Genomic DNA, 14628 nt, shown 5'->3' on the forward strand with positions numbered 1-14628 from the left:
GGGTAGGGCAGGGTTGGAGGGATGGATGGTGGGATGGAAAGGGCCTGGTATGGTTGGAGGTTTGGTAGGTGGTGATAGAACACTAGTATGAAAGCCCACGCGATGATCTTAATTCATGCCTCACGAAAGATCCACACTCATAGAATAGCAAGAATACGATGTCCCAAAAAGCGTTTGTACACTATGCATTACATCTTTCAATATCCAATATTCTTTCCGCCCTATCACCTCTTCGCCCCCGTCCCCGCCCTAATAAGCGGCGTACTAAAACTCCCCTTCAACGAACTCTCACTCTGACTATACTCCTTAACCCAATTCCACCTCTCCGCCGTAAACATCTTCTTCGCCGCCCTCTCGATCCCCAAATCATTACTCAACCCCCACGTCCCTTTTGGCGGGATCCTCGCGAAATCAAAGAACGCACCGCCTTCACTGGTGACATCCACATCCCCATGTCCCGTACCGACATAAAATGGTTTCCGATCCAACTCAGCGCTAGCAACAGGTTTCAAACTCCACGCATCATGCAGCCAATCCCCTTTCTTCCGCCCAAAGCGCACGCCGACGCCCGCTTCGATGCAGGCTTTGACGTATTCGAGGATCGGCAGGATCTTGGAGCGTAGACCACAGTGGCCGTGGTACTGGTTTATCTGGTAGCTAGGACATTGGCGGAGGAGGCCAATGAGGGTTTCGATGTCGCCTGTGTAGGCGTCGGGCCAGATGTAGTCTTCGTCTTCTGGCGAGGCGGCTTGGAAGGGGATGAGGGAGAGGAGATCTTTTTTGACGAGGAATTTGATCATTTCGCCGAGTTGGAAGGAGTCGCAGGGTGCGGAGGTGTCGTAGCCTAGGGTGCATTGGCGATCTTTGGAGGTGTAGAGGGTGAGGAACTGGGTTTGGATGGAGGCGATTGTTCGTAGGACACAGGCTCGACGGTGGGCGAGTTCGGCTGGGAGCAGAGTCAGTATTTTGTTATATTTATTGTGAGATAGCAGTTTTGACACACCTTCCAAGCCATCAGGTAGATCCCACCAGGCTGTTTGAAAGTCATTTTCACTCTCTTCGGAGGCTGACCATCTTGATGAGCCCCTTAGAATAAGCTCTCTTGTCGACGCTGTAAATCGTAGCGATTGCTCAGTATGGTAGAAAATCAAAATCTTTTGACGTAACGCTTCTTCGGCCTTGTTATCTACAGTCATAGGGTATTTGAAGTTGATGAAAGTCTTCTGGAAGTATCGTGCAATAATAGGTAATGTATTAAATCTATCCGCCATTACCACGAGCACGGTCAAACTGTTTAAATTGACAGGCTTGGTCGTATGTTCCTAACGTCTACCGTTAGTGTCTGGCAGCCAGATAGATGTTTCATTTAACCTACTGCGCCATGGATGATCCGAAGCAAATCGCCAAAGATTTTCTCTCTTCCTATCGTCCTTGTCGCAACATCCTCATCCACAATCTTGATTCTTGGAAGCATCTCAGCTTCTATCTCGCTAGGATTCAACTTTGATCTTGCAAGTTTCGCATGTTTTTCTATAACCGCAGCTCCTTCCGCAAACTGTGGTCCCAAAAGATGCTCAAAATAGCGCGAACTCTTCTTCAATGTTTCCAGTCGGACTCGATAGAAAATTCGTGGAGAGGGTATGGGGCCTTTGGATGTGCGTATCTTCCGGATTTCGTCTGCGGGAATGGACTTATTGCAAGCATTCGTATTTTCAAACGAAACGTCAAGTATCACGTCTCCAGTCGACCGTATATCCTCTACGACGTATGCCTTTCCATCTGCATGTACTACTGAGGGTTCCGTTTCCGAAGACTCCTCAGTGGATGCCATTACTCCGGTGTCCATGGGATGGTGTAAAACGATGGGTCGTCTGCCCGTTTTCGAGGAAGGAATCCAATTATCAGCCAGCAGCAGTAGTACCTGCATCAGACATAATTAGAAAGGTTCAACAGATGGTGGGCATATAGATTACCTGCTTGGATGTTTACAGTCAGGCTCGTCCAGCGGTCTCTGGGAACCGTTTCGCGAGATCCAGGAACCAGCAGAATACTAAAGACTTGGTGAGGTTCTCGCCCAGGTTTAGTCGAATGTCCTTTGCGCCACTCCTTGAAGCTCAGATATCTGCCGTATACAAAAGGTCTAGTGATGTGCTGCATGTAGCTTGTACTGCTATGAAAGTTGGATTGCTATTTCGTCGATCAACTCGCCTCACGGGTATGGCCACGCCATCTCCACAGCCCTATAGATAAATATGTAGAGTAGTTGAGTGATGAGGTCGCAAAAGTGTGTACTGAATATAAGCTGTGATTGTACATCGAGTAAGAATAGTCGTCGGTATTCGCGTGACGTCTATCAACCTGGTCCAAGCGTGGCTTGATCATCGCTTAGCTAACCACTCAGGATTTGTCTATTTAAATCCTCTATTAAACAGCTCGTACCTCTAGTAATCATAATTCAACATACTAGAAGCTAATCACAAATAAGGTATTTGTAGATTAGTTACATCAAGAATTGCCATTCTCTCCGGTCTAGTCCTGTTACTAAGTCCTGTTTTTCCTTGCTATTGACTGCAATGGACTCCACGTCGCATTCAACTCTCACCTATGATGGGACGAGGGCTGTGCCGACAGCCACCTGGTTTTGAGGCTGCAGATGACAGCGGTTCACGCCATGGGCGAGCAGCCTTATTTGCTTTGACTATATACAGCCACTTTCTCATTTTGAGGTTTCAGAATGTCGTTTCTTTTCTATGCCGTTGAATAGAAACAGGCATCCGCAAAGATGACCTTCTTCGGCGGCAACAATATCACGCTTACCGCTCATTGGGAACCCGAGCCCAATAAACGCGGCACCTTTAGCATCTTATCAACCTGTCTATTCACGATGCTGTTATGTGTATGGACAGCGGTTCATCTCAATATCCCAGAAGATAGGTCGAAAAAACAGTTTTGGAGGAAAACTTTATGGCTTTTCTTTGGTCTCGTGGCGCCGGAACTGGCACGTCTGGTCTGTCCTTCACGAACCTCATCTGACAACGATACAGGTGGCCTATACGGCCTTCCGTCAATATCAGGACGCAAAGGCTTTGACTAAACATATGAGAGCGAAGTTCGATCAGCCTTTGCCAAAATCAACTGTAGCAAGATGCACGGCTGCAGTCAAAAGTGCCATTTCAGCAGCCTCGAAGAGCCCCGCTAAGCTCGTACGTTGTTTCAAAGTGTTGCTCATTACGTCTAAGCAGCAACCAGAAGGAATAACAAACCCCGGGTACATCTATTACATATCCCGAAGCTGGATTTCACTGACTTTGATTTTGATTATAGTGATATTGTGCATCCACACAAAGAACCAAAAGCGCGAGTACGACATGCATGGACCATGATACACAGTCACTTTGCCCTAATGGGTGGAATAGCCATCGACACACGAACAGCACCTACAAGTTTCCTGCCGCGTGGAATAACCCGCACAATCATCACCTATGATGGCTTAATTTTCCTCGCCGATAAAGACCCAGCTCTCGTCCCAGATATTTCCCGGGCGCAAATCCTCGATAAAAGTAAAGCCAGCGGCTTCGCCAAAGCTCTTGTGTGCTTCCAGGCCCTGTGGTTTTCCACACAAGTCATAACGCGCCTCGCTCAGGGACTAAGTATCTGTATTCTCGAGCTCCACACGTTTGCACATGCCCTGTGTACACTACTAATCTACTGCTTCTGGTGGGACAAACCCCTTGATGTTAGCGAGCCGAGTCTGGTGGTGGGGAGTGAAACGCATGGAATCGCTGCTATCATGGCTCTGTTCTGGGATTTCAACGCCTCGTCTAGGAAACTCGGTACCGATACCTGGGCCAAGTTCGAACTTGACCCATATTGCTTCGATCCTCATAAAACCACTGTCGAACTACAGGAGCTCGGAATGGGTGTATTAGGTTGCCGACGCGCTCCTACAATGGATCATCAAGCGCTGCTGACTCCCCATACGCTCACGACTGAGCAACGGATCCGAATGTGGCCTGGACAATCGATCCACGGATTCTGTTTTTGTGGCTACTGGCCTCGAATCAAGTTCGACCGACATTTTTTCGATTCGTACAATGTCGTGTACAGCAGTGATAATTACGTCGATATATTTCCTAGCGATCTTGAATGCATGAGGCTCGCGCTCCCTGCTCTTCAGAAATATGATATGATCCAGTACGACCAATGTAAATGGGATCATTACGCGGCCGATGGAACTAGAGTGAGCCATTACATACCTACCATCCGCTGGGAATATGGCGAATATATGTGGGGTGGGATGGGGATGGTTAGGGATCGTGTTGAGAATATAGGTGGTTATGCCGGTCATCTCAATACGAGTTTCGACCGACTTTTCATGGTCTTTTCCTTGGCGAGCCTGTCCTATGGCGGTTTACATCTTATGGCATGGAACGCCCCACTTGCTTCGAACGTACAGAGAATACTTTGGCGTATCTCAGCAGCGTCGCTGGCTGGACCAGCTGGGCTATATTTTGCTTACATGCTTACTCGAGCTTCAAAGCTACGTATTCCTGCAAGCCGCGTTTATCACGATACCTTTGATCCACCCCGCTACAAAATCTTCGCCAAATTAGGGAACTTACGGGATGCTGCGTATTTTGCGGATCATAAATTCGCGGCCACATGGATAGGCCATATACGCACAGCAATAGAGTATGTATTGGATATGCCTAGATTGGCGTTTGGCTCTATATTACTTGCGGCTGGCGCTCTGAGCTTGTTATGGCTCTTCGCTAGGGTCTTTATCATTGTAGAATGCTTTATTAATCTTGCTTTTCTACCAGAATCAGCTTACGATACACCAAATTGGTCGAGATATGCTCCTCATTTCACGTAGGGAGGACTATTATTTTAAAACGTGTAGTATTTCACTCACCAATTATATAATCGACCAATTCGGGCAAGGTATTGGCCCACGCCTCCCCTACCGACCAAAAAGAGAACCGCATTACTATGCCCTCCCCTGAATAGAGGTTGTTCAGTAGGATTGTGCAGGCGTAGCCATTGTCTAGTCAGTTGGCCTCGATATATAGATTTTAGGACAAATTTCTATCTTTGCCATATAAAGAACCCTCAAACCGACAAGTTCTACTCGTCCAAAAAGATACACAATACCCATCGTATTACCTTTAAGCAAGGGAGGGATAGTACCATAAAGGAGCGAAGCTTGAAAAAAACCCTTGTTCCCTCGCTTCCATCCCAATCCCAAAAATCTAAACACAACCGCCTTCTACCTTCCACACCTCCAACCCCAGAACAAAACCGAAAAAAGAAACCCAAATGAATCAGAGCTCATTATTGACCTACGCAGGGATCGAACCTGCAATCTCTTGATTAACTTATATCATCATTTCTGAAAGATATTCGTAGTCAAGCGCCTTGCCATTGGGCCAGCAGGCCTGTTGCTCTTGTGATTGGTTGCATTTTTGCGCAATTGGTATTATAAAGTACAGAAACAGAGATGGAGAAAGTAGCAAGGTGGGTGACAAGTTTAAAAAGATTGCCAGATAAAGGGAGTGTGTAGGTGGAATATAAAAAATCTTTTTTGCTGAGTCGGGCGGGTCTCGGCTAAATGTGGTTTGGCTTCTCCCCACAACAAGTCTTCCTTCACTTTGCACATAGTTAGCGAAATGTAGAGGCAAAATAGTAATACTAATAGTACAACAATCAGTTTAACTTCAAGTGCCGATAGCATTCCGGGGAGCCAAAAATGTGAACAATAAAATAATTGAAGAAGTGACAGTTTCAAACTACCGACCAATGGCTTCCCGCTCATGAAATTCAACACACCACTCCTCCACTCCCCAAAAAACCAAAAAAAACATCAAATTGCGCATGTCACATCGAAGTTAACTTCGATATTGGTTGATGAGGGATGCCGGATTTGAACCGACGACCAATGGGTACTTCCATCTTGTGAGAAACTGGAATCCAACATGCTACCACTACACCAATCCCCCTTCTGATTGGCTCAAAAGGCGCTTTTTTAAATCTATATAGCTCGCCGTGTTTGATTGAAGAGGAGCATTGGGGTTGGAAAGCCGGCTGTCATTCGCGATAGCCAACAACGCCTTGGCCGAGAGGACCGATGTGTGCTAGGACATTAGGGGTTCAAACTTCAAAGTCTTTGAAATATTTTGCCCGTCGTCGTTCGACAAAGGTAATAAGTGCGAAAAGGTCCTCGCTCTTTTACATCAACCCAAGTGCTAACATATTAGCAATATGACGGAAGATTTCGATAGGAATCAGACATATTTCACATTCAAAGCAAGATGATCAATTTTATATTTTATATTGCAACCCATCCGAGTCTACAACTTTCCACATGCCACACCATATCGTACGCTAGGTGTCAAAACTTTGCTTGCCTGCTATGTTCAGCCCTTGTGAATTTTCCCATCCCATATCACGTCAACCGTCCCCAGCCCCGTTTTCCCCCTATCCACCTTCCCAAATTGAATCCTTCAAAACAAAGCAACCCGCCTTAATACACAGCTCTTTCGCTCAGATTGTGGGGATAAAGAAAAAGAATTGCCCAGCTCGTGGGTCTGTGACAGACATATTTCAAGCGCCATATTGCAGCCCAAGCACCAAAGGATTTGCGCAATGCCCATTGTGGCATTCTTAACATTTACAAACGAAAGCAAAAACAAAAGCAACAAATAAAAGCAAGGCTTTGTAGAGTGGATGACTTCCCCCTTGGAATAAAAAGGAAAACTCGCTGATATGACAATGTTTTGTTCGTGGAAAGAAAGTAGCGTAGTTGTAAATGCAGCAAATGTAGCCACCCCATGTCCTGTTGTAACGCCGAGGGATCTCCATCGATTCCCATTCACATTCCAAAACCCTCGACAAAACCGTAAACGCCGCGGTGGTAGTAATTATTTAAAGGAAATGGTCCAAAGGCTTGTTTTGTATCTCAAATGGCGAGTTGTTACAGCGAGCGACACAATCCTATCGTGAATCTCTATTTTTGTGTGAGAGATAATCCGAGAATTTGGATATGACAGACTGCGCTCGTGGTGTTGGCTCCTCATCCATGGGATCATATTGAGTGGATGACGGTTTCGGGGTCTCGTCAAGGTCCATCTCAGCTTCCTTTCTGTTTGGAGAGGTGAAGCGCTCCGGGGGAGTAAGCGTGGCCCCTGTGATTTCAGATGCACTAGGTACGACTTCTGATATCGTTGGTGGAAGCTCGATAGCTTCGGGCCCGGTAAGGTCAGATGACGATACGACACTGCCTCGACTGTTCGTACGCATCATTTCTGTGCCCAGCTTTGATCCACGGTGAGCTTTGACTTTCGGGCTCTTCTCACGAGCACAACCTCCCATCTCATCATCTTCGTCATCCCCCGATTCACCACATTCGTGGCGGTTCTTCTCAAAAGTCTCTCTTTTGGCACGTAGCTTATCACTCGATCGTTGTCTCAGCGGAAGCCTATGCTGTAAATGATGCTCCATACGGCCTGGGGCAGATGCCTCGTGTAATAGACGTGCCGGCGGCTTTGGCAAGTCAGGAATTTCATGTAAACTTTCTTCATTGGTGATCCCAAGACCCGATGTATCATCCCACTCGCCTGTGGCTTTGCGGCTGATAACAACGGGCACATCTTCATTCATGAAAGATTCAGAGTCTCCGAACATGCTAGAGCTGATTGAATCTCCACGGCTTGAGCCCCGGAAGCTACTGCCAGGCATTTGAGCGTAGCCAGAAGAGCCCGAAGTTGGGCTGTCCTCTAGTCGATGGCTTTCTTGTCGAAGACCCGAAGGTTGCCCATAGTTCATAGGAATGGACATTGTTTGACCAGGAGCTGGTGCCTTCCATTGACAAAGACGGCACATGACTTCCGTAAGCTTAGAGGTAGTTGGTGGTTTCTCGATGAGCGCATCAAAATGGTGAGGTGCTTGAAGCTCTTTTAGATATCCAGTGACCGCAACAATGGGTGTTTGGGAATTAGCGTTCTTCGTATCGCGAATCATTCTTGCGACGTCGGCTCCATTGATGTTTGGCAGCTTGAACTCCATCATGATGATGTCGAATTTTATTTCGCTCAAAGCATATCTCATTGCTTCCGCACCATTTGAAGCAGTGATGGTTCGACACCTCAATTTTTCAAGCAGTTTCTCCATTACCATTCTTGAGACGGGGTGATCTTCGCAAATGAGCACATCAAGAGGACGAAAGACTGGGCCGTCAAGAAGATTGATGGCAGACATACGGCGAGAACTTTGTCGGCGTCTCTGAACACGGAGTAGTGCGTTTGCTTTGTCGCCTTCATTATCTGAAGATGACGGAGACATATCAAACACCTGGCTCCGGCGCTTTTTGTGCGAGAAAATATCTCCAGGAATAGGGCTTCCTTCTTGGGAACCAACGGTTTGAGAGCGGGCACGTGATGTGCCACTGGCTTGGCGAGGCGTCGTCGTCTTCTGAGGCGATATTGCCATAGGCAAAGGTCCATTTCCTCGAGTCTTGATTGGAGAAGCGGCCGCAGCACTGGCAGACTTCTGAAGGCCTGGAGGCATACGAGGAACCTCAAAAAAGCTGCCTGGAGCAAGAGAATTGTTGGATTGGTGCGAAAGACTTGATGAGTTGCTTGAAGTCTTCCGTCTTCCATCTCCATTCTGTCCTGCCACAAAAGATACAAGTAAAGGAGATGAAGGCTGCGAGGCTCTGCTAGGGGATGAATTCGACTGGCTGAGCCCAGAAGGCGACGAAGGTCGATTGACAGCCTTTGCGTTGGAGAGTGTTCTTTGGATAGGCATAGGTAAGATTGGGCTACCTTCCAGTGTAGGACTGGGCGATGCAGCCGCGATGTTTGCTCCTGGGCTTGTCACAGATTTGGATTGCGCCGCCATTGCCTCTGCCCTAAGTTTCTGTATGACGTCTTTGTTTGCTTTCTCTAGTACAGGCAGATTTTTGAAGGCAAAGTTACCAAAATCGTCGGCGATAACAGGTTCGCTCAATCTTCTGCTCTTAGAGTCCCGAACATGGGGTGGGATATGCAGAGGCATCAACCCTCGCTTAATGGAATTGAACTGAGATCTGACTCGAGACAAGGCATCATGGGGTCGCTCGTGGTAATCCGTGCTTGGAGTGGTCGATGGTGGCGATGCCTGATCTTCTAACTCCTCTGCAAATGACTGAAGCGTCGCACCACGAGAGTCGAAATATTCTGTATCCTCGGGGTTTTCTGGTGCCGGCACGAACTGAGCTTCATCCTCTAGAAGTTTATCCCAATTAGTCCCTTCGAACCATGGATGGTTTCTGATTTCGTCTCCGCCGCAAGCAAACTTGTCATCGTTGTTGGCCCCAAGACGCTCTCTTGGATCTAAGCAGAGAAGCTTGTTCATTAGATCCTTTGCGTCCGAGGAGACTTCAAATTCTCCCTCATCCGGCCATGAAATCCTGCGCGCAAGAATATTTTCAAATACTTCGTCTGGTGTGCCCGCGTGGAATGGGGGGTATCCGTACAAGAATTCGAATAATATGCAACCGACAGACCACCAATCACTCATCTCATCTTGGCCTACACCATTCACGGTTTCAGGGGCGAGATAATCCGGCGTTCCTACGAATCGTCGGTTGCTATCATCAGGATCGAAGAGCGCCATAGGAGGAGGCGGCATCAAGTTAGCTTGTGGCGGAGTATTCCTATGTTCATTACTGGATGCGCTGTTTGTCTGGTGTAAAGAAAGTATGTCGGGAGATCCACTACCCTCGTTCTCGCTCATCTCCTCAATTGGAGTCCTTCTTTGATGCTGAGCTTGACCATCATTTAGAGAGAAGCTACTGAACATTTGATTCAGAGAGTCGCTGTTACCGCTGTCGCTCCGGCCCGAAGTACGTCGATTATCCTTGTTGAGAGTATTTTCACGAGAAAGACTAAAATATGATGGAGTCTGCAAGCCGACGTCCGCGTTCATTTGTGGTGTGGAGCCGGGCGAGTGATGTCCTTGGAAGTCAAACGAAGTTGATCGCGATGAACTGATAGAAGTCGCTCGTGCAAAGGGACCTTGTTTCAGTAAGTCGGGGGCGGACTCGTTGACGGTTGCATTCAAAACACGCTTTTGTCGACCAATCAATCCCATTCTGGAAAGACCAAAATCGGTAAGCTTCAGATGGCCTTTTTGATCGATAAGAAGATTATCGGGCTTTAAGTCACGGTGAACAATGCCACGATTGTGAAGATGTTCAACGCCAAGAATAACTTCTCCCAGGTACTTTTTTGCCCAGTCTTCTGGCAAACCACCAAGAATCTTGATAAGCGATGCGCAATCTCCACCATTGAGATATTCCATCACCAAGTATAGATAATCCTTGCTGGAAAAAGTCCAGTACAGTTTAGCCACAAATTCGCTCTCGCCTTGCCACATCATGATCGCTCGCTCAGCCTTGACGTTGGTGACTTGATTCTTTGCAACCATATCTGCCTTTTTCAACACCTTGATAGCATAGTAATCGCCAGTGGATCTTTTCTTCGCAAGATAAACACTTCCAAAGGCACCTTTACTGATGGGTTTGATGATTTCAAAGTCTTTGATTGAAGGAGGTACGGCTCTGGCTTGAGGAGCGCTTACCCCACTCATGCGTGGAGATGGTGGTGGCCGGGAAGGGTCAGATCCAGCAGCAGAAGATTGGCGCCTGTGATGATGTGGTATCAAGGAAGGGGAGCTAAACTCGCTACCAGGTAGCATCGGAGATGAAGTGGGCGATACAATTCCTTCGTGTGCAATTGGAAGGGCGCGTGGTTTGATTATCCTCAAGGGCGACGAGGGCTGCGCAAGCCTGACTGGTGATTCTTGTCTACGAGGACTTGAGGTGCCAGGGATGATGATACTCCTTCGATGACGCTGGCGAGAGCTTGCTGCACGTCTTAAATCGCCGAACTCGGATACAGGAGATTCTGTCCGACCGGGTGGCCTAGACATCAGTGAGGAAGATCTGACACTTCCATCGCTATCTCCTGCATCGCTTTCAAAAAATAGGGACTGTCTCCTCGACTCCTGTGAATGACCAAGAATGCTTAGAGGACCTTGAGATCTTGGTGTTGGGCATTCTTTAGGACTGCTCGATCTGGCTGAAGCGGTGACCGATGGCGACCGGCGGCCTTCAGAATTACGTTCGGCTTCTCGTAGAGCAGCGGCAAGTGAGGAGGGGCCATCGAAAGAGCCTGTAAAGAACCCATCTTCTATTGCCGGTGTTACTGTCTCTTCTTCGGATTCGGAATCGCTAAGGATGCCCGAGGCGATTCGAGCTGCCTTTCGCATGGCTTCATCGATGCAGTCTTGAACAATAACAGAAAACTCGATTCGAATGCGTTCGGAATACTCGATGATTCTACGGTGACGAAGAACTGCCTCAACCTTAGCCTTCGCCAGTTTCTCGCTATCAGCACACAACAAAGCCAAGCCTTGTTCTTGGTCCAGAGTGTTTGTACTTGGGGATTGCCACTGAATTACTTGAGATATCCGAGACTCCGACTGAGGTGATTGGGTTCGAAACTCGCCAGGAGCATTAGACGCAGGCTCCTTGATCGCCGGCGTACTAATCTCAAGCGAAGTATCGCACAAATCGAGTAGCAGCTCAACAATCCTAGCTTGAGGTCGTCGAACGGCAAAAGACCTCGCTCGTGCGTGTCCGAAGCCAGACGATGATGGATCTCGAGATCTTCCAGACGGCGTACCAGGAGAGGCGGTACCGGATGAAGACGAAGTAGACAATCCTGGTCCAATAGGCATGCCCTTATAATCCGCTTGAGGTGGTGCTAGAGCGGGTTGCTCGCCTGGACTTGGCCTAGACTTGCGCGCCTCAAGAGCATCCAGAACCTTAACAATTGCATGGCGATGCTCCGTGAGATTTTCCTGGCACATCTGGACCTCCATTTCCGCCTTGTGTTCCTGCAAACAAAGCTCGGTATGCTTTTCAAACCACCACGGAGGAATTTGGCGCTCGCAGATGCGGCAAAGGACTGGAAGGGGAGGGGCATGATTTGCTGGATCATGCAAACCCACTTCTGCCAAATTCGTAAGGTAGCCAGCAAGAATCTCTGCACCCGAACCGAGGGAGTCTACTATTACCGAAGGCAGATCAATTTGAATCTCCCGTGGTGCGATCCAAGGTCGGATCATCCACATGGTCTGATTTGGTGTCAATTAAGTAACACTGAGGATTGCTTTTTGACTTACATGGCTCTCTCCTCCAGAAGATCGGTCGTAAACCATGATTCCCTGACCCTCCAGTTCGATTATAGCAGGACTAGGTTGCGATTCAGGTCCCTCGCTCTCCACGACAGACGTCGACTGCTCCGGCAGTGGTGCCAATCTTGAGGCAGGACCTAATTGGACCGCGAATCTAATAATCTGGGAACGCGAATCATCTTTCTTCATAGACTCCACGACCTCAGTGAAGACCTCCTTATTCTCGCTGACAACAATGTCCTTGACCGGCTTGCCTTGAACGGACTCGAGTGTGGTGCCAATGACTTCGGTCCAAGAAGGACTGACCCATCGAATAGTTCCATCCAAGCTGAGATCCATAATCACATTCAATGTCTGTTCTGCTGCCTCTCGTAGATCCTCCCTCTCCTCACGTATATCTGCACTCAGCGAACGCTCCATCACACCCCCCGCCTGTGCCCGCAACTTGGACACAGCTGGCGGTGCCAGCCTATCGTTGTTCTCCGCCATGGGTGAGAAGATTCCTAAGAATCGACTCGAGCACCCTCATTGACCGTGTTGTCTTCTGTTGCTGCAATTATCCTGCCCTCTGTTTACGGTTGACCATCGGTGTCATGCGCGTCGTCGTCGCCCCGGTGTTATGCCAGAAACCGTGTTGAAATCCCGCCCTGCAGAGTGGCAAAGATTCAGGTACTAGCAGCTTGCAGATTCTCGAGACATCTTGGAAACTGTTGCCGTCGAGAAGAAGCACGAGAGGAGCGACAATGGTGGTGTTTGTCGTGTGTGTCGTCGAACTTAAGGGACGTTCCGAGGGGGGATGGAATTTTGGCAGGCCGTTGACAAGCAGCGGACTCACTGGGGAGGGAAGCGGGGCAATGTGGCTGAGAAGCCAATCACGGAAGCTCTAGGAGCTAAACAAAGACGAAAAAGCGGCGTTGCAGAAAGGGTTGTTATTCAAAATTCGAAGTCTGCTGCCACTATTTGCTTAGCCAAGTGAGCGAGTTTCTTTGTCTACTTGTCAACCGGTAGTGAATTCTAGTTACACATGATATTATTACCTCCTTAGTCGTAGATGAATAAAATTACTAGATGTGTCCATCGCTGCCGCTTTAGCCCAGATTATGCTGGAGAGGCACACTTGGGCTGAGCAACGCAGGATTTCTGGCTGACATTTGTTTTGGACGCCGAATTTGTGCTATTTTGTTCGACAAACGTCTAGTGCATCCTTTTACTGTGCCCGTCTGTCATCACTTTAATTTTAGGTCAAAAGCAGCGGATGGTCTACTTGTCAATTTGCCTTCTTTGACTACCGTCCGTTTACTTGAGGGATCAGCTCATTAATGAACTGGACTGGTAGAGTAGTAGTAGAGTAGTGCCAAGCACCACGTGGGAAAGAGCATTAAATTTTAAACAAACATTGCTATTGACTTGTATCATCTCTCAATTTGTTCAGCCTTTGGGTATCAGTTTCATACTTTGCATTAGACAAAGCTGTTACACCACTGATAGGGATGCCATTTAAACATACATTAATACAGGGATCCGCAGCTAGTAAGTGGCCGATTCAATTCTCGAACCACTCTCAAAGCCAACCGTGTGCCGTCGTCGAGCCAGTGTGGATGGAATAGGCCTTAGTCGACTCAGCAACTACGTGATAGCAACGATGTTAGCTGCTTGCCATTGGGCCGCACTAGGAGATGCATAAGGGTGCAGGAAGATCAATTATCCAGATGAGAGATAGACATCACTCTGCTTAACCGTGAGTTAGCCCAAGCACATCTCCTGCAGCTGCGAGCATTGAGAAGCCCTTGGCGAGGGTTTCAATACATTATGGTTTCGAGATCTGAACGAGGGGGTGTGGAACGGAGTATCCTTTGCTTCCGACTCAATATTTTGAGCATACTCGAGTAGGTGGTAACTGGTGGTTGCTTGGTAACGAAGAGGGGAAGATGCACGAAAGACGCTGTTGACTGGACGAACACAAGAGAGGCAGTAGATAACAAGACACCAAGCTGCTTGGAGTTCTTGATATCTCGTGGAGCCAAAGTTCTCTTCTGTAACCAGAATCAATTGTCTTTTGAGTTCCGAATGCTCATACGATAGTGGTGTCGCCATGATGGTTCCAGTCATGACCACCTTACCAACAGTCGACGACCCTTGACCAATTTCTTCTCCTATTCTCCTCGCGTATGCCGACCTCCAAACCTTCCAACTGCCTTGGACCAATTCCCATGAAATATCCTCACGGAATGCAAACTCTCCCACGCACATGCACATTGCACACACCAGCTACGGAACCTCCCTCCATCACCCTCACCCACTCGTCACACCGCTACGGTCGTCGAATCGCGGTCCACCGGTGCAGCCCGACAACAGCTTTCTGCATTCAACTTACATACGCATTACCTG

At 48.1% G+C, this 14628-nt stretch overlaps 3 protein-coding genes across 3 annotated transcripts; 1 reads left to right on the forward strand and 2 right to left on the reverse strand.

Annotated features, from left to right (window-relative positions):
* Positions 1-224: 224 nt before the first annotated feature.
* GLAREA_06750 (uncharacterized protein) lies at positions 225-1846 on the reverse strand (the record flags this gene model as incomplete). The annotated part of the gene is made up of 3 exons (XM_008080698.1): positions 225-946; positions 1004-1322; positions 1376-1846. 3 exons carry the CDS (start codon positions 1844-1846, stop codon positions 225-227), a joined length of 1512 nt encoding a protein of 503 aa, XP_008078889.1.
* Positions 1847-2782: 936 nt separating this feature from the next.
* On the forward strand, positions 2783-4876 carry GLAREA_06751 (uncharacterized protein; the record flags this gene model as incomplete). The annotated part of the gene is made up of 3 exons (XM_008080699.1): positions 2783-2896; positions 3045-3268; positions 3325-4876. 3 exons carry the CDS (start codon positions 2783-2785, stop codon positions 4874-4876), a joined length of 1890 nt encoding a protein of 629 aa, XP_008078890.1.
* A 2117-nt stretch (positions 4877-6993) lies between these two features.
* On the reverse strand, positions 6994-12729 carry GLAREA_06752 (Protein kinase-like (PK-like); the record flags this gene model as incomplete). The annotated part of the gene is made up of 2 exons (XM_008080700.1): positions 6994-12180; positions 12229-12729. 2 exons carry the CDS (start codon positions 12727-12729, stop codon positions 6994-6996), a joined length of 5688 nt encoding a protein of 1895 aa, XP_008078891.1.
* Between the last annotated feature and the right edge of the window lie 1899 nt (positions 12730-14628).

Source organism: Glarea lozoyensis, assembly GCF_000409485.1.
Source record: "Glarea lozoyensis ATCC 20868 chromosome Unknown GLAREA14, whole genome shotgun sequence".
Classification (NCBI taxonomy): domain Eukaryota; kingdom Fungi; phylum Ascomycota; class Leotiomycetes; order Helotiales; family Helotiaceae; genus Glarea; species Glarea lozoyensis.